The following is a 20,684-nucleotide window of genomic DNA, read 5'->3' on the forward strand; positions in this document are numbered from 1 at the left end:
ACCTTGGTGTATTTGAATTACTTAAATGTATAATTTTTTTATTAATGTGGAGGAGATGGATTGTTTATAAATAGAGTTTGTGGAGTTAGAGATATTAATATTTGTTTACCTATATTTGAATATTAGCCTGGGATTTGGTTTGGGAAGTCCGGGGGGGTGGGGGGGGTAGGGTTTTTACATTGTGATCTATTTGTGATGTACTTTTTTTTATGATGAAAATAATAAAAATTTATATTTGAAAAAAAAAAAAAAGATATTAAAGCGAGTAGGAAGTGAGCAAATCAGTGCAAGGCTATTCCAAAGGATTTGCATAGAAAAGAAAAATTTGCATAATTTTATGAATTCATCTTTTTTAAAGTTAGTAGTGATCTGGCTTTTGGGCTGTGGATTGGTACTGCTCCATGGCCTGTTGGGAACTGGACCACACAAACAGCGGGCGAGCAAATGAAGCTTTATTTGCTCATGGGTAGGATCTAGGTTGTGCACGAAACCATCCCTCCCCCTCAGTGCATGGAAAAATTGTCTTCCACAAAACTGGCTCCTGGTGCCAGAAAGATGATAGATAGATAGATAGATAGATAGATAGATAGATAGATAGATAGATAGATAGATAGATAGATAGATAGATAGGTAGGTAGGTAGGTAGGTAGGTAGGTAGGTAGGTAGGTAGGTAGACAGACAGACAGACAGACAGACAGACAGACAGACACAGACACAGACAGAGATTGATAGAATACAGAGACAGTGATAGATGATGGTGATAGATAGATATAGGAGGGCAATTGGGAAATAAACCTCCATTTGGTTATCAATGACAGACACTCACAGATACAGAACTTTTATTATACACATTAGAAAACTACAATATTACATAATTTTTTGACATAATCGCCATTCAAATTGAGGCACTTTTCATAACATCTTACAAGGTTTGAAATTCCTTAGTAATAGTCACTCGGCGCCAAATCTGGGCTGGAGGGCGGTGATCAAAAACATCCCAACCAAACTGCTTCAAAGGTTTTTGGGTGCATCTAGTGGTGTGCGGACAAGCATTATCGTGAACCAACACCACACCGGAAGTCAGCAGGCCCCGACGCTTGTTATGGATGGCTCGTCTGAGTTTTCGTAGACGTCTGAACTGATGATCGATCCACACTCCATTAACTTCACTCGATGTACTCTTTTGGCATCGCAGAGTACTGTTGCTATAACCATTCTGGCAGACAATGTTTGCTGAGCTTTTTGGGGTTTCTTTGGTGAGTGAGTGTGACACCACACCATTGATTGCTGTTTGCTTTTGTGATTCAAGTACGACACCCAGGTCTCATTGCCGGTCACAATTCTGTTAAGAAATTGTTCTCCTTCCTCGGCATAATCCGTGAGAAAGTCCAAAGCAGAACACAGATTTGGTGTTGAGTGACTACCACCTCTTCATTTCAAACCTTGTAAGACGTTATGACAAGTGCCTAATTTGAATGGCGATTGTTATGTATTAAACCACTTCATATGGTCTGTTATAAAAATGGTGAACTAATTGTTCAATTTGAATCATAGACTGTCTGTCTATATATACTTTAAGCCTCTGTTTTAGGTGGGAAGGAATACTTTAAAATCATTGGCTGCTGCCTAGTGGCAGTCCGTATAAATATGAGTTAAGCAGCTGCTAGAGCTGCTTCTGTGAGAACTGAATAAAGAGCTGTTAATTCAACTCCATATCTTCAATGCCTCGCTGTTCCCACTACACAACAGCGATCATGTCAAAAAATAATGTAATGTTGTAGTTTTCTAATGTATATAATAAACGTTCTATATCTGCGAGTGTCTATCATTTATAACGAAATGGAGGTTTATTTCCGAACTGCTCTCGTAGTTATGCTATAGTGGCGAATATTTGTAGATATAGATATTTTAAAATTAATACGTTCATTTGCTACAATTCGTATGCCAGTATTCGATTTATATAGACTATCAACAATGTCATAACATTTTCTAACTGATATGTGATTAATTTAAGAAGAATCCAAATTTATAGTGAATTCTAAATTAAATCAATTGGTTCCTTGGGGTTTAGAAAGTGCTCCTTTTTCATCATATAACTTACTAATATCTTGATAAAACTGCAGTTCTGTATCTTCCTGATTTATCTCTTTGAGTTCATGAACGTTTCTAAGAATATTTTCCCTCAAGTGGGAATCAACAAACTTGATATATCCTGGATTTTTCTACTTTATGGCATGATTTCATAAAGACTATGGCTGATTTCCCTGTGATATTAATAAAGCCCAGAAAATAATCATTCTGTCATGTGGCAATGAAGCTACCTTGTTTTCTCTGACACCCTGCATTCAAATTTTTCATCCTGAAGATCAGCCGTACATGGTCTAATGTCCAGAAGATTATTTTGAGTCCTTTTTTAAAATACAAGAATGCTGGACATTTATCAATTTCATAAGGACTATCAACAATTTCATGCACTTCTTTAGACATTTTCTTAATTTGTTTATACATACTAAAACTATTACTTTGCTTGCTCAGTCATTTTGTACCGTTGGACCTTGCACTTATCTTTGATATATATCATTCTCCAGTTCCTTAATTTGAAGTTGTTTTTTAAATTAAAAAAATAGGTTGTTTGTTTATACTACATAAATATGTCAGGTAACGACTGTCACATACTGGCTAAGCTTTTCTTATAACATTTTGTTCACTTGTTGTAGAAATAAGGGACTTGAGCCAGCTCTTTGAGGAAGGAAAAGTTTATTGCGCAGGTTCAGAGAGCTACACAAAGCAAAGGGTCTGAACCCCAAGGAGTGTTCAGAGCTCACATATATAGTTTATGCAATGTATGCATTTCCTGACCCCTCTGGACCCCATATATGGTAATATTCTAAACATTTGTGTTCTCAGCATTCTTGATAGTATGGAAAAATACCAGACAGATGAACATTGACACAGAGATAAAAATAGGGAACTGGCTACTAAGCAAAGCAAGAAACAGGATATGGCTTAAACGGTCAAGAACAGTGGGGCAGAATATTATCTCGAGACATAGCAATTTCTGGAATGCTGAATCCCTTCACTTTGCCCTACTTCACACTTATTTGGTATTCTCACCAGAAATCCAGAGAGATATTTGCCAACAACTAGACTTAACTGTTGTTGTTTTTTTTTAACATGAATGTTATCAGGAATCATTTATCATTGTCTGCTGATGCCCACAGGAATTATTTTTTCCAGTGGCCACACCTGGAAACAGCAGAGACACTTTGGCATCACTTCTCTGCGGAAGCTGGGCCTGGGGAAGAAAAGCATTGAGCACCAAATAGAAGACGCAGCTCAGACATTGGTAGAGGCCTTTAGACAAACAAAAGGTATGCAATTTGGGGTAATCATAATGGCTCAAGTCCCTGCCTGCAGAAATATTTTCCATTGTGAGTATTTTGAATAAAAGCAATGCATTTGATTTGATTTTTCTATTTTTGAAACATTTGGTCCCCAGTTTTCTTCCTTCATCCACTTAGAAGTCTTGTTCCTTAAAAATTCATTATAAAATATCTTCATTTGCAGGACAGCCATTTGACCCTTCATTTCCTGTACTAAATGCAGTTTCTAATATAATATGTGCTTTGAGTTTTGGACATCCATCTGCTCCTGAAGATGAAAACTTCCAGAAGTTAATTCAAGCCCTTAATTTTGTTTTTAATTTCACTGGTAACATTTTCCACATGGTAAGTCATGTTTTCTATTAAATAGGCAAAGCTTCCCAAACCAAGAGTTTGAACCTACTATCTGGAGCAGGTATTTATATGCTCTGTATAGCCAGTAGAACATTTGTTAAAATGTTGAGACCCAAGTACTGTGTGATGGGGACAGACTTGAACACTGGGCGCTATCTAACAAAATGAATTTCAGTGGTGAAAAAAGTAAGTTTCTACATTTAGGCAAGAAAAACCAAATGCACAGGTATAGTATAGGGGGTACCTTGCTCAATAGTAGTAACTGTGAGAGGGATCTCGGAGTCCTATTGGACAATCACTTAAATATGAGCCAGCCGTGTGCTGCAGCTGCCAAAAAAGCCAACTCAGTGCTGGGCTGCATTAACAGAGGGATAGAATCAAGATCACGTGAAGTACTAATACCACTTTACAATGCCTTAGTAAGGCCACACTTGGAATATTGCATCCAGTTTTGGTCACCATGATGTAAAAAAGATGTTGAGACTCTAGAAAGAGTACAGAGAAGAGAAACAAAGATGATTAGGGGACTGGAGGCTAAAACATATGAGGAACGGTTGCTGGAATTGGGGATGTTTAGTTTAATGAAGAGAAGGACAAGGGGGGACATGATAGCAGTGTTCCAATATCTCAGGGGCTGCCACAAAGAAGAAGGTGTCAAGCTGTTCTCCAAAGCACCTGAGGGCAGGACAAGAAGCAACGGATGGAAACTAATCAAGGAGAGAAGCAACTTAGAACTAAGGAGAAACTTCCTGACAGTTAGAACAATTAACCAGTGGAACAACCTGCCTCCAGAAGCGGTGAATGCTCCAACACTGGAAGTTTTTAAGAAGAGACTGGACAGCCATTTGTCCGAAATGGTATAGGGTTTCCTGCCTGAGCAGGGGGTTGGACTCAATGACCTCCATGGTCCCTTTCAACTTTATTATTATTATTATTATTATTATTATTATTATTATTATTATTATTATTATTATTATTATTATTATTATTATTATTATTATTATTATTATTATTATTATTATTATTATTATTATTTCTTCATCAGTTCCTGCCTGCCTAGCAGTTTGAAAGTATGCAAATTCAAGTAGATAAATAGGTACCACTTCAGTGGGAAGGTAACAGTGTACCATGCACCTCAGCATATAGTCATCCCAGCCACATGACTGGGAAAGCTTCTTTTGAAAATATCGGCTGTCTTGGCTACGATATAGAGATGAACATCACCCTCAGAGTCGAACATGACTAGACAGGGGAAACCTAACCTATGTTACTTTAACTCTGACTTATAGAGGTATCTTCTGCCTTTTTAATTGTAATACTGTATCTTTTATTTTTAAACACATAAATACAATAAATATATCACATTTTAAGTTGAGAGTGAAGTGTTGAGAATCTTCTGTAACTCTGGTAGAATATAAATAGATAACATTATCTCTTCTGTTTTTTATTAGATGTATCGTTTTTCCCCACAATTAATGAACTACCTCCCAGGCCCTCACCAGAAAGCCCTGGCTTCTAGGGACCTTATCCTTTCCTTTGCAAAGCAGGAAATAGAGAAACACAAGGAATCCAACTGTCTGCATGAGCCACAGGATTTCATTGATTACTATCTTCTTCAGATGGAGAAGGTATGGATTTATTGTACTTCAGTGTATGGGCAAGGAATTATTAGTTTCCTCTCTATAAGTAAACAAGAGGAGCTACGAGTTTTGTTTTCCTTGGACGTATTTTTTTTTCATTCAGCTCCCATTCTGAATTTAACCCAGCCTAAATGTTGAAAGAAAAATCTCCATCAGGGTCCAGTCCAAGCCGGGAATAAACAAAATGGAGGTGGCTTTAGAAAGAAGGTTGTAGTTTATTGAAGAACAGAACCACAAGACATGATGCTCTAGAGCAGCTGACCACATGTAGCTGGGAGTGGTGGGTTTTTATACCTTCTTGGGCTTTTGAGGTTGTTTTCTGTTACTGTGGCATGACCTTTGACCTGAGCTTCAGTGTGCCTTTCTAGTATGCAGATTTTAGGGTCTTTGTTTTTCTAATCTCATCAGCTTCTAGCTTCATGGCTCTAACCTTTCTGAATAGGATGATCACATCCGCCTTTCTAAAAGGTGGTTTCCTGAGTTCCTACTGGGGACTATTAAGAAAAACTGGGCCTTCTTTTCTGCTTTTAAGATCCTTTGGGGAAATATATTCTGCCTTTTAATATTCCCTAAATATTTATTTCTCTGAGAGGGTGGTGCTTTCCTCCCACATATATCACAGATGCTTCTAAATAAGAGCTAAATTGTACCTCTTCAGTATCATACCATTCCCCCTTTTTTCTAAAGAAGTTCCATAAGAAGGAAAAGAATTAGCAGGGACTTTTGATTAATTCATACTTAAATGAATACTTTCCATGAAATGATTGGAAAAGTACAGATACTTTCACAGCCTTGATAATAAGTAAAAATGTGAAACAGTTTGAAACAAGGAAAATAGGTCTTCTTCCCCAATGCTTTCAGAGAAAGACCCAGAATGATTTTTTTAAAAGCAATTTTTATCGATTTGAACTGGGTCACTTCATTTACAATTGTATACTATTAGTCTTGAGTGTACCATTGGCCTGTTTACCAGATTCAACATATACACCCTTCTTAATATTGGCCTCCTTTCCTAAACCATTAAGGCATGTTCTGTATGAATCGTTCAAGGATGGTTCATTTTTCACTCTCTATCATGATATCAACAGTATATAGTAGCATCCATGAGTGTTATAATTGTACGTTTCTGGTTACAGTGTTCATATTGAGTACAAAGAACAACGTTGAACCATTGTGGATGGAAAAGAAGTAGATGATATGATACTTGATAGCAATGTGGTCCTTGGTATCAAGAGCATGTGAAGTATTAGTGCTGCTTTATACTGCACTGCTGAGATGACATTTGGAATACTACATCCAGGTTTGGTCACCATGATGCAAAAAGATGTTGAGATCCTAGAAAAAGTGCAGAAAACAGCAACAAAGATGATTAGGGAACTGGAGGCTAAAACATATAAAGAACAGTTGCAAGAATTGGGTATATTTAATTTAATGAAGAGAAGGATTGGGGTGACATGCTTTTTAAATTATTTATTCACTAAATTGTAATTGTAATTGGGTATCGGTACATCAGTATGGGTACATTGCCCATACTGAATATAAAGAGCAATGGTGAGAGGTTTATTCTCACGACTTGCAACACGGAGGTTAAAAATAACCACACAAAAGTTGCATAGAATTTATTGTAATTTTCATTTTTCATTTTAAACTTCAGAGCAGGAATGACCCCTATTCAACCTACAGTGAAGAGAACCTGGTTCAGTGTATTTGGGATTTTTTTGTTGCTGGGACCGACACGACCATGGCTACTCTGATGTGGGCACTGCTCCTCTTGACCAATCATCCTGACATCCAAGGTGAGACGGACATGGGTGGGTGGAACGAGGGTCACTCTCAGGTTTTAAAACACAGAGAAAGTATTTGAAATACTGAATGATTGAACTGAATCTATTCTTTGTAGATTCTTGACCCAATAATCAGAAGCATGAAGTTAGCAGGTTTAAAGGAAAGCCAGGAATGTACATGCAGAAATTCTTCTTTGAATCCTCAATAAAATATTGAGTGAGGAACTAAAAACTGGAAATCAGTACAAATCTGAAACATTTAACACACTTCAAATGCAGAAATTTACCAAAGTTTTTAGATATGTTACTTTTTTAATCTTAAATTGCATATAGAAGACCAAATTACTGTAGGATAATGAATATAGAAAAAAAATCAAGAGGACGGACATAAGGTGATGTACAATGTGGGGCTCCCTACCATGAATAGAAGGGATGTTAGCATTATGGGGGGGGGGAAAGTGGTTGTACTGCAGCTTCAGATTAAACAGATTATCTGGACCCCTTTCAGTCAGACTTCAGGTCTGGTTATGGGACATCAAAAGGATTAGCTGTACTTGTAGATGAGCTCTGTGGGGAGCAGGATGGGGTTGGTACATCCATCCTTGGTCCTCTTGACTCTTGGTGGTTTTTGATACCATCAACTAGAGTTTCCTTTGAGCCTGCTGCAAGAATAGGGGCTGGACAGTTCAGTGTGGTCTCACCACCACCATGTAAAGTAGGACTTCATGTCAGCTGCCACGTTACTCTTGCTTGTGCCTCACTACCATGTGATGACAGTCTGTCACGAATGCTGAGGAGGATGGTTGGATGGGAGAATACTTGGGGGGAAATGAAAGTAACTGCTTTATCTTCCCAAGATGCTGCCTCAAAGTCAGTCGAATGGGAAAAGAAGGCAGCTGCATGGTTGAGCTCTTTTCTTCAAGGCCAGTTCCAATTGGTGGGGATAGGGGGCGAGAGGTCCAGCCCACAGCTATTGCTTTTTGGTGTGTCTCAGGGCTCCGTACTCTCCATTCCTTTTTAACATCTTCATGAAACATCTTCACCCAACATCATGGGATGAGGAATAATCAATTTTCCCATTATATTCAATTTTGCATCTCTTTCCTTTGTGACCTAAGTGATGTGACAGTAACTGTGAGAGGGAACTAGGTGTCCTACTGGATCACTACTTAAGTATGAGGCAGCAATGTGCTGCAGCTCACAAAACTATCAAGCAGTCCTAGATTACATGAACAGAGGTGATAGCATCAAGACAAGAAGAAGTGATTTGTCAGATCTGCCACCATATAAACCTCTAAATAGAAATGATCCTTGGCTCCATTTCCTGAGAAAGGTATAGTTTTATTAGATGTCAAGTGTATTGCCATAATGCGTAGCCAGAACTGAGAATCTTAGCAAAATCCTTAATTTCAACTTTTCCCTCCATTACCTGCTTCCCATGATTCCCCATGGCCAATCATGTTCATGCGAGATGTTTTCAGAGTGATCAATTGAAGCCTAGGTTGGTAAGCAGCTGCCTTCTTTTCCTAGTCAGGTGACCTTGAGGCAGCATCACAGGAAGATACAGTTGTTACTTTCATTTCCCCCCAAGCATTCCCTGTCTGAACCATCCTCCCCAGCATTCATGGCAGACTGTCATAGCATGGCAGCCAGGAACAAGCAAGCATAAGGTGGAAGCTGACATGATAGTCTTATTTTATGTTGCCATGGTGAGAACACACTTAGAATACCACATCCAGTTTTGATCACCAAGATACAAAAGATGTTGAAATCCTGGAAAGTGTGCAGAGAAGAGCAACAAAAATGATAAGGGGTCCGGAGGCTAAATCATAGGACAAATGGTTGAAGGAGCTTGATATGCCTAGCCTACTGAAGGGAAGTATTGAGGGGCATGATAATTCTCTTACAGTACATGAGAGGCGAAGAAGAAGAGGATTGAGAAATTCTCTAGGGCAGGGGTCTAAAAACTTGGCCCTTTTATGACAGGCATGCTGGCTGAGGAATTCTGGGAGTTGAATTCCACAAGTTATAAAAGGGCCAAGTCTGAAGACCCCTGCTCTAGGGCATCAGGGGGACAAGACATAATATGTAGAAGCTTATCTAAGAGAGATCTAACCTCGAAGTAAGGAAAAATTTCCTGTCAGGAAGAACAATTAATCAGTGGAATGTCTTACCCCTGGAAGTTGTGGATGCTCCATGATTAGAGGTTTGAAATGGGATTATATAAGTCTCCTTGAGCAGGGATTGGACTATAAGACTATAAGACTTCCAAAGTCCCTCTCAGACATATGATTCTATTAAATTATTACAATTAATGCCCTAAATGCTATTCCAGGTCCTAAAGTTCTATTGAGGATTAAAATTTGGAAACAAATAAAGGAAAGACAATATTGAAAATGAACCTTCTATTTCTATCATTTTTTTCTAGAGAAAGTCAAGATGGAGATTGAAGATGTGTTTGGATTCTCAGGGTCAATTTCCTATCAGGATCGGAAGAAGCTGCCTTACACCAATGCAGTGATTCATGAAATGCTGCGTATAAAATATATCTTGCTAGTTGGGGTTCCCAGGCGAAGTACAAAGGATGTGAAGATGAGGGGTTACCTTATTCCAAAGGTAAGAAACATGGTCAGGCTGCATTCCAGGAGTCCATTATGGAAGTAAAAGCAGAATATGGACTTTGACACAAGCTCTCTGTTCAGGAACTGCCGAAGTAGCCATGCAAAATTGAGTTGGGAAGAATAGCAAACTTTTGTGCAGAATGGATGATGTGTTTAAATTTAACAGCTGCCAGATTTTAAAGCTAGAACCATAAACATTTTCTATTTATTGTAAGAAGATGATAATATTAAGTTCGGAACTGAAGTCATGTGTCACCATGTTTCTTTATTGGGACAATTTGGACTGATAATGATAGCTCTCTGTTTTAATGGAAGGGAGGGGAGAAAGGAGCAGCCACTGCTCTCACAATCTGCTTTGGAAATGAACAAATAGGGGTCCATAAAGGCAAGCTAAAACCAAATGTTTCATCAATATTGTTTGAACTTTTTTTGGGGGGGGGGACTTCCGGTTCTGGTACGCGGCGACGCCGGTCGTGTCTTGAGACTCGTCTCCTCTCCGGTCGGGTTTTCTTCACCGGTAAACCCCTTAATGGGTCAAAAGTCACCCTGGACGGGTGACCACTGAGGAGGAGGCTTGCTGGTGACTGCGGGAGGGCAGCAGCTTCTCCTGTGGCTCCAGCTATCTCCTTAGGGCCGACGGAGCAAAGATCGTCCTGTAAGATGGCCGATTACCCTGCTGCACCAGCCAAAGTCACAATTACATCTAAGACCCACCGCGGTTGATCCGGTTGAGATCCCTTCCGCCCCTCTCTTCACCCTATTTTGTTTTTTTTATTGCCTGTAAAAGCTTTGTTGGAATTATTTCCCCATCTTGAAAAAGCAGCTTTTGTATGCGTAGGAAGAAAGGCGCTGAACAAACGGAAAGAACAAAAAAATTTAAAGACTATACTTTATTTTCATTCACTTTGGGATACAGAAAAAACGTTTTTTCTGAGCTGTACTATTATTTTATACTTGAAGATGATTTCTTTTTTCCACTTTTTCCTTTAAAAGACAGAAAAAAGGGGGGAAAATGGTGTCTGGAAAAGATTTTTTAATCTACTGAGGACATCTAGTGGCGAAAAGTTAACATTGCAACTGTTGATGATTGTTTGGAGATGAGAGGGATTTGACCATCAAACTACTTTTGAAGAGAAAAGATAAGCTGATGGAGCTGTGGGAATTGTGGGGCTGGACATTGCTTAACTTATATTAACTACAGTCTCCACTAAAAGAAAAAAGGGATTCTCTTCAATTACTATTAAAATGGAGAAACCTTATTCTCACTTAAACTGTAAACTTATATTGGAAAAGATGAGTGAGGCTACTGAAGAAATATGTGCCACAATGAAAGAGATTACTACAGAATTAAGAGCCAGAAACTCTACCCCAAACTTTCAAACTGACTTACAGACTACATCTGACCATTCTACAAACCAAAACATACTAGAAGAGGAATCAATTGAGATTAAAGAGGAATTCATTTTACTTTACAAGCATTTCATCTATATCTTCAAGGATCAGAGAAATCAAAGACTGAGATTTGAACTTTCAAAACAGCGAGACTTTAAGGATAAAAGAAATAGATGTCCAACGCAGAGGTCAAGATGCTTTTTAGTGTCTCAAATGATATTACAAGCAATAAAGAGAGACCTATCAGCTGAAAGGGAAGCTTTGTTATGGAAACCTAACTGGCACAAAAAGAAGGCCACAACTGGCACAAAAAGAAGAATAAGACTGAAAAGAGAAATTCAAAATTATATGTAATGGATCAAAGGCATTGTAGAACTATCGATTGATTTAAGGATTAAGATTTTGAGTTAGAAGTAAGAGAAAAATGGGTGATTATTAGAATATATATATTAAATAGATTAAGAATGTATTATTTGGAATAATAGGTTTATTTGTATGAAAACTATTACATAATGGAATGAAGCAAATTGAAGAGGTGTTTTAGATCTGGATTGATTTAATATTTAATTGAATGTTAATTTAATAAGATGATGTTTTTGTTTGATAATATGGATGTTATTAGGTATGATAATTAACTGGATGAAATTTGAATCTCGTCCAATGGACTGAAATGATTTAAGATTTGATATTATCTTGTTATCTTAAAGAGATTGATTGATGGATGGATTAGATATGTATAGGATAGACCAATATTTTATTTTAATTAGGAGATATTTGTGGAAGAAGAAATAAACAAGACTTATGATAAAATTAAGGAACTAGAATATATTTGGAAGGAATACCTGAATTGATAATGTGCTTATTTAAAGTTAAACTTGATTATGGTAATTGTAAATTCATAAAGCTCTAAAACAGGTTTAGGATTAATAGAAATTTAAATTAGAAATGGATTATCTTAAATATATTAAGCTATTTGAGGGAAATAGAGAGGGAATATTTGATGTATTGATTTGAGTTATTCACATATGGTTTTATTTTTGGATGTTTGATTACTCCAGCACCACGGTGTGTCTTGAGCACTTTGTTCTAAGAATTAAAAAACCAATAAAATTTGTTTTAAAATAAAATATTGTTTGAACTTTTTTTACCATTTCCTTATGAAACTGTTCTATTTAATCCTATTGTTTTTTTTTTACAGGGGACTATTATTATCCCAGATCTGCGTTCTGTTCTTCTTGACCCTGAACAATGGGAGACACCTGAAGAATTTAACCCAAATCACTTTTTAGATAAGGATGGGAAGTTCATTGAACGGGAAGAGTTTCTGCCATTTGGAATAGGTACATCCTTGAGCCCAAAGCAATTTATAATTTATAGTTTCCCACCACCACCACCGCCACTAAAATCACAGATTCTGAAATTATCATGGTCTGAACAGAAAATCCAGGAATCTGAATTCCTTCTAGTTTCAAAACTGTGGGAATATGAAGTTCTCCTTAGGCTACAGGGTTTCAATGACAAAGAAACATTAGTTATAATTACATTCTAAACAGTGGAGTTTTATAAGAAATGTACAAGTTTGCACAATTGTCTCTGGTTTTGGGGGGATAATTATTAGCTAAATCCAAAATCTGAGCCTATATCCCAACATATTGTCTGGGTTTCAATATCTAATTTACTAATACATATCAAGTTCCTTTCTCTCTACCTCATTTCTTTAGCCAATTATAAAAAGTATCCCATGTTCTAAAATAAATTGAATCTTCTTTCTCTTTCATTTTAATTGTCAATCTATCCATTTCTGCACACTGTAAGATTTTTTTTTAATTAACACTTCCTCCGCTGGTAGATCTTCATTTTTCCAATATTGAGCAAATACAATTCTTGCTGCAGTTAATATATGTAAAATTAAATATATACACTCTTTCTCATAATTATTTACAATTATGCTTAACAAAAATAATTCTGGCTTAAAATCCAAATGTTTTTTCATCATTTTTTCTAACCATGTATGTATTCTTAACCAAAATCTTTTAGGTTTAGAGTATGTCCATCAAAGATGGTAATACCTGCCTATTTTTTTGTTTACATTTCCAACAATTATTTGATACACCTTTAAACATTTTTGCTAACCTCACAGGTGTTAAATGCCATCTATAAAACATTTTATATAAATTTTCTTTGCACGCTACCACTTTTGTTATTTTCAAATTTCTTTCCCAAAGGCTTTGCCATTTTTCTAGTTCTATGTTATGTCCAAAGTTCTTTGCCCATGTTATCATTGTTTCTTTAACTTGTTCCTCTTCCATTTTTAAGTTTAGCATATATTTATAAAGTTTCTTGATCAATTTTTCATCTCATCAGTAATATCTTATCAAATTCTGTCTGTTCTTTATAGAACCCAGATATTTTAACATCTTTTTCATATCTCGTTTGAATTTGTAGATATGGCCACCATGATAAATCAATACCCTGTTCTTCTAGTTCTTGCCTATGTTTTAATTTTCCTTCTTTATTCAAAATGTCTTTATAAGTCACAGTTTTGTCATAGTTTATTAAGTTTGGATGAACAAACGCTTCCATTGTGCAAAGCCATCCAGGTATTTTCATATAGATTTTTGCTTTTATTTTTTCCCATTCTAACAGAAGCATGTTTCTTATGTAGTGATATTTAAAGTATCTGTGAATTTTATTTTTTCCATACCACAGAAAGGCATGCCATCCAAGTTGTAGGTCGTGTCCCTCTAAGTACAATAATCTTCTATCTCTAAGAGTTATCCACTCTTTTAGCCATGTTAGAACGTCTGCTTGGTAATATAGACTCCAGTCTGGCAGTCCAAATCCTCCATTTTCTTTTGCTTCTTGAAGCATTTTCAATTTTATTCTAGCTTTTTTTCCATGCCAAATAAATTTCAATATTGATTTGTTTAGTTCACAGGTGTCAAACTCACCATGTCACATGATGTGTCGTGACGTATCACAACTCTTTTTGCATTGCCAGCAATGGGGTGGGTGCGGCTTCAGTATGATGAAACCGTCAGTAGGCTGGCAGTTTGACACCCCTAGTTTAGTTCATCAAAGAAGTTTTTCCCCACTTTTATAGGTATAGTTTGAAACAAAAAGAGTATTTTTGGTAGAATATTCATCTTCATAGTTGCTATTCTCCCCGACATTGAAAGTTGTAGATTTTTCCATTTTTTCAAGTCTAGTTTTAGTTGTTTTAATAATTTTACATAATTATCTTTTTTTATTGTTGCACATCTTGCTGTTAGGTAGATTCCCAGGTACTTAACGTTTTTGACTATTTGAAGACCTGTTTTTTCTGATAGCTGATTTTTTGTTTTTCTGTAAGATTTTTAGTTAACAATTCGGTCTTTTCTCTGTTTATTTTCAGACTTGCCACTTCTCCAAATTCTTCTACCTTTTTCATAAGCTTAAAGCTTGTCTCAAGAGGTTCTTCTAGTATAAAAACTAAATCATCTGCAAATGCTTGTAATTTGTATTTTTCATTTTTTATTTCCAATCCTTTAATTTCCATATCTTGTCTAATGTTTCTATTTAATACCTCCAATGTTAGTATGAATAGCAATGGAGATAGGGGACATTCTTGTCTTGTGCCTTTTATCTGCAGATATACCGATGACACTTTCTCCCTTGATGGCACAGATAGCAAAGGGCATAAAAGGACAGCTTCAGTTATGACAAATGTGAAATGCTATTGTTCTCCCAGAAAGCTTAGGTCTTATAAGTGCAAAAGAAAAGAAAGCCTTTATTTGCAAATAAAAGGTTTATCCAAATGGGCATACCTCTTGTGAAGATCAAAGTTTTTTGAAACTGGGTTCTGATTGCTCTACCAAGAAATATTGGCAAACACCACACCACATACCACCACCACCCATACACACACCTCAATTACTCTTTCAACTATTCTATTTGCTCCCTGCTCTTTCAGGAAATTTCCCTTTAGTTCTAGATTGGTTCTCTCCTTGATTAGTTTCCATCTGTTGCTTCTTTCCAATCTGAAGGACTGGAACCACTGTGCCCCCATAGCTGAAGTCCAACAGAGGCACAGAAGAATACTTGGTCAATGAACTGAAAATTAGCTCTCTCCACATCAGGTTTCTGACATAGTTTATTTGCCAAGACAACCAAAACAGATTCAGTAGCATAGATGGATAAATTCCATGTTGAAATGGTCAGTTTCATTCCAATGGATTTGCAGCTGTCAGACCATTGATGTCTCAACACTCACATTCGTCCAGGCAGCCAGATGTAGTAAGCAAAAAATAACAAGAATAAGTATTTGGTCACTGAAAGGGAATTCCTATAGATTATGTGCATTGCACCTCCTGTAGTCTGATGCACCAGAGAATAAGTGGGTGGACAGAGAGTTGAGAAAGTGACTTCCTTGTTGTAGGCTCATCTGGTAGTACATGCGAGATCAGTTATTTCCCAGGGTGTATAGCTTTGCCTTTGAAATGGTGTACCATCTACCACAACCTTAGTTAAAGTTATGCTATGAGTTAAAGTTATGCTCAAAGATACTAGGTCAATATGGAAATCTTCTTGGGATCTTATAAATCTTTTCAGATTTCCTTCATGATGTACTTATAAACTGGAGAACAGATTATTATCCCCTTCATGCATGCTTTGTCTCATCTACAGGTCAACGTGCATGTGTGGGACAGCAGCTGGCAAGAATTGAGATGTTCATCTTTGTGACCAGCCTGTTGAGGGCCTTCCACTTCCAGTTGCCTAAAGGAGTGAAAGAACTCAATGAAGCACCTGTCATAAGAGTGACAATATATCCACATCCTTACAAATTTTGTGCTATTCCCACAAAGGTTTAAATGTAAACAATATAAAAAGCATGAAAGTAATTTTGGAGTAGCTATTCAATATAATAAATGTTTCCTATATACCTATTTTCTTAATATTGTGTTTTGCTTCTATTTACTCAATACTGAAACTTGTTCAATATATTTCTGGGTTCCCACAACTTCATAGATGTCCCCAAATGATACCATGCTTGAAGTATAAAAAGCTGCTGACAGAATTAACAGAACAAGAAAAAGGGCATGCCACCCATCTAGATCCCAGTGCAGAACATTTTTCATCCCATTCTTAGGGCTGAACTTGGACTAAATCCAATATCTGCTTCTGTTTGCTCTGAGGAGAGTTTCCTGTGATAGTTGAACCCGTTAAGCAGCAAGGGCCATGGTGATTGTACACTGTACATTTTATTTGATCTGTATGGCTATGTCACCATCCTCTGCTACCATTTCTGTATAATAAAACAGATTTTCTAACAGCAGGTTTCATTCCAAAGTTAGTTTACTTCGCTCCATTCTGTATTAGTGAGTCTTTTCTCCTTTAATTATAATACAGTGATACCTCAGTACTCATTGTTAATTGGTTCTAGGAGGTGCAATCAGTACAAAAAATGACGAATACCAATGAAATTTTCCCCATAAGGAATAATGGAGTGAATCACAAGGCAGTGGACACCAACAGTTCTAGCTTCTGCATTGAGTACCAAACAAACGATGATTACCAGGACAAAATTATTGCATCAAAATTCATTGAGTACCAAATTCGATGAGTTTCCAAGCAGTTGAGTACCAAGGTGTTTAGTTCTTTCTGGTTCCCATTAGTATCCAATCTTTGAAGTCCCACTTTATCATGTTGTTCCTAATCATTAGCCTTTTTATGGAAAGATTTCTTATAATTAATTTCAAAATCTTCATATATTTTTTAAAAGATTCAACTCTATCTGGTCCCTTAGTTTGTTTATCACTTTCCAAAATGAAGGTTGTAATCACTCCTGTGCTGTTTATTCCAACCTAAGAATTTGTAAAGATTTAATACTTACATAAATCCTCATTAGCCACATATTAAAGGAAACGCATGTAGTGTAATCAAACTTGCCCTTCTGAAGGATATTAATATTTTTTTAAAAGCCCATTAACAAGAAAATTCCAGGACTGACTTCCAGAACTGTATTGTGGATTTATTTATTTATTTTCAATTTCTTCTTCTTCCCTTGGCTTGGCTGCTCCTTCTATTGTCATTTCTTCCTGTCTCTTTGCTTCTCTCTCTGGACGGAGTTCCAAACTTTTCCCTTCCATGAAAGCTCTGTGGTTGTCATAGAACTCTATTGCCTTAAGTGGTGTATCCAATCTGTATCTTTTCCCAGCTCAATTAATTAAAATCCCTTCTGGAATCAGCCATCTGAAAGTCACTCCTTTTTCAGTTAATTTTCTGGTCAGGAATTGATATTCTCTTCATACCTCTCTAATTCTCCTTAGAATCTGTTTCAGGACTACAATCTCTTTTTCTTTATATTGCAAAGTATCACTCTTACTCTTCTCAAAATCTCATCTCTTATGGATCTTTTGACAAATCTGACATGTACCTCTCTGGGGACTTTATTTCTTTTCACAGAGCTTGAATTGACTTGAAATATTTGATCTAACTCTCCTTCCATTTCTTGTTTCCCGATTTCCAGTGCTTCAGCCAATAGCTCCATTATCAAATCCTCAAGGTCCTCTTCTTTGTCCTCTATTATATTTTGAAATCTTAGGAAATAAGATGCCCTTTCCATTTCCATAACTGCAATTGAATCTTCCATTTCTCTTATTAATCTGTATCAACTTTTGGTTCTCACCTTTCAGTTCTGCCAACTTTTGATCAGTCTCTAGTGACTTATCTTCTACTTTTTGGATTCTTTGTTCATTTTTTGTGGCCATCTGTTTAAAGTTTTCTAGTTGAGAGTCTATGCTGTTAATTTTTTGGTTCATTTTATCAAGATTGTCTTTTGTCTCCTCATGATTTTTCCTTATATCTNATATCTTCCTTATGAGAGGAAATTGCTTCTTGAATTGCTTGTAATATCACTTGCATCTCCTTCTGGAAGTTGCTAGCTTTTTCTTGTTGGACCATTGTTTCAATTGATCTCTGATACACTGGGCTTGCAGAGGCGGAGGATGTGGCTGAAGACACTTTCATACCAGTTTTACTTAGATTCAGAACACTCATTTTATTTTTACCTCCCAAACTTCTTTTTCAAACTCTAAGGCTTTCCCCCCACACCTGCCTTCAACCAAGCCATTAACACTATATTCAATACAATATTATCTTTAAAAAATTATAATCCTTATCTATAGACTCAAGATCCATAAGTTCTCTCAAGAAGAAGGTGAGCAAAAACAAACTTCTGAAGATAGAGCCCATTTCCAAAAACCGTTAGGAAAGATGAAGTAGGTAATCCATAGACCTTCTCCAAGATGTTTCTCCCCTATTTCAGTTTCCACTGTCCATATGTTTATAATTTATAGTCCACTGGGCTCTCCCAAACCAATAGAAGAGGAAAAAAGTGAAGAGGAAAAAAGAAAAAAAATTAACGTTACCCCTCTGCCAAAAATTTGTCCAAACTATATTGCAAGCAGACGTTCTTTCGCTCAGTCTATCATTAAGTAGTTGTAATAGTCACAATTCAAACAATATTTATAATCCAAAGGGAGGGGGGTCACTTCCAAAGATAACTGTTCTGGATCCAACGTTGCCCCTAAGTCAAAATTTATAATCCACGAAGACCTGCTATTCGAATTAGTAGTCCATAGGCCTTCTCCAAGAGATTTTTCACTATTTCAGTTTCCACTGTCCATAAATAGTTCTCCAGTCCAACATTAAGAATTTATAATCCACACTAACTCTGTCTTTAAGCAGCTTGTAGAAACGCAGTTCAAACAGTACTTATAATCCAAAGAAAAAACAGATCAAAATAAAAAGCAGCCCAGAGAAAGCCTTCTCTTTTCAGCTATAATTGACAGGACTGTGAAGGTCAGGAACGTCAAACACTAAAGGATTTAAACTTCAAACTATGTCTGGGCATCTAGCCAACTTCTAGCTTTCTAGACAAAATACAGGTAATCCCCCCACGATACGAGCATTTATTTAGCGATATTTAAAAAAAACACGAGGTTATTCAGAAAGGGTACTTACATTAAAAATTCAAAATTGCGATAAAAAATAGGCCTCTGTAGCCATGTGACTTGGATTCAGTCTCGGCTGCTGCGGCAGACATTTTAACTCTGTGACTTGCCTGGGCTGGTTCAGGCTTATGAGAAGCCAGAAGTGCTTTTGTGTGCATGTGTGTGTGTGTGCCTGGTGACACGGCCAAGCAAGATTTTTGCAGCTGGCAGGTCCATTTGTTTTTGTTTTCCTGGAGCTCCGTGTGGAAGATCTGCTGCTTGCTGGGCCTGAGGACTGGGCTTGTAGAGAGCTAGAATTACTTCTGTAAGTATTTTAAAATATTCTTTTTTGTTATTCTATAGTCCTGTACTGTATTGTTTGTAATTACTTTGGGAATTGCTCTGATTTTCATTGTTTTGTAGGTACAGTATTTTGCAAGATTGATTGTTTGCATTTGTCTGAAACTTATAGCATGTGGTCGCTCCTGCTCCTTTTCCTAGCATAGACCCACCAGAGATTCTGCTAACACTCACTGGAAGGAAATTTCCCCTTTCCCCACCCCATTTTGGATTTTGGCTGGAGAGGCTTGTCCTGATAAGGAGCAGGGTTTTTTTGTTTTGTTTTTTAAAAAGGTTTTAAGTTGTGGGTGTTCTCTCACTGGAGGCTTTTAAGAAAAGTCTGGATAGTCATTTATCAGAAATACAGTACAGTACTGTACTCTCTTATGAGAGCAGTGGGTTAGACTAGATGATCTCAAGGTCCCTTCCATCTCAGTTATTGTTGCAAACCAGCAGTTCTGTAAACTCCACCCCTTCTCTCTCTGCATGCCTGGCTGTAGAAGCTTAAGCTAATGGCCGGCAAGTGTTTGTGTGTGTGTTTTAAAGCAGGGCTTTTCAACCTTTTCATCCATTGTACCACTTTTAGTATATGGCAACATCTGAGTACCACCAGTCGCTTAGCAAGGTGTCAAAACCCTTCCAAGGCTCAACCCTTCCAAGACCGAGTGGCTGTGGTTGCCGGCGCCTCGGCATAGTCAGCTGACGCCATCGCTGACTATAGGGGGTGAAACCTTGGCCCCCTCGGAGAGGGCGCACAACTTGGGAGTCCTCCTGGATTCACGGCTGGCACTGGATGACCATCTGTCGGCCGTGACCAGGGGGGCGTTTTATCAGGTTCGCCTGATCCACCAGTTGCGGCCTTTTCTGGACCAGGACGCCTTGCGCACAGTCACTCATGCTCTCGTCACCTCCCGCCTGGACTACTGTAATGCTCTCTACATGGGGCTCCCTTTGAGGAGCACCCGGAGGCTTCAACTGGTCCAGAATGCGGCCGCGCGCGCAGTGTTGGGAGGGACTCGTCACTCCCATGTAACACCGCTGTTGCGCGAGCTGCACTGGTTGCCAGTGGCCTTCCGGGTGCGCTTTAAGGTGTTAGTTACCACCTTTAAAGCGCTCCATGGCATAGGACCTGGCTATCTCCGAGACCGCCTTCTGCCGCAGATTCTCTCCCATAGACCGGTACGCGCTCACAGAGTGG

General features: G+C 37.6%; 2 protein-coding genes across 2 annotated transcripts in view; both read left to right on the top strand.

Moving 5' to 3' along the window:
* The window catches only part of LOC107291410 (cytochrome P450 2J2-like), a gene marked incomplete at its 5' end in the record, with an annotated part of 38,886 nt that extends 22,782 nt beyond the window's left edge, over window positions 1-16,104 (top strand). The window contains 7 exons of the mRNA XM_015820403.2: window positions 3,222-3,371; window positions 3,568-3,728; window positions 5,189-5,365; window positions 7,032-7,173; window positions 9,590-9,777; window positions 12,373-12,514; window positions 15,840-16,104. Coding sequence (XP_015675889.2) covers window positions 3,222-3,371; window positions 3,568-3,728; window positions 5,189-5,365; window positions 7,032-7,173; window positions 9,590-9,777; window positions 12,373-12,514; window positions 15,840-16,024 — 1,145 coding nt within the window. The remainder of the gene's footprint in view (window positions 1-3,221; window positions 3,372-3,567; window positions 3,729-5,188; window positions 5,366-7,031; window positions 7,174-9,589; window positions 9,778-12,372; window positions 12,515-15,839) is intronic.
* A 513-nt stretch (window positions 16,105-16,617) lies between these two features.
* Window positions 16,618-20,684, top strand: part of LOC107291411 (cytochrome P450 2J2) — a 19,566-nt gene continuing 15,499 nt past the window's right edge. The window contains exons 1-2 of the mRNA XM_029284933.1: window positions 16,618-16,760; window positions 18,341-18,372. Coding sequence (XP_029140766.1) covers window positions 16,618-16,760; window positions 18,341-18,372 — 175 coding nt within the window. The remainder of the gene's footprint in view (window positions 16,761-18,340; window positions 18,373-20,684) is intronic.

Source organism: Protobothrops mucrosquamatus, unplaced genomic scaffold (genome assembly GCF_001527695.2).
Source record: "Protobothrops mucrosquamatus isolate PMUCROS unplaced genomic scaffold, P.Mucros_1.0 scaffold1126, whole genome shotgun sequence".
NCBI classification, from domain to species: Eukaryota; Metazoa; Chordata; class Lepidosauria; order Squamata; family Viperidae; genus Protobothrops; species Protobothrops mucrosquamatus.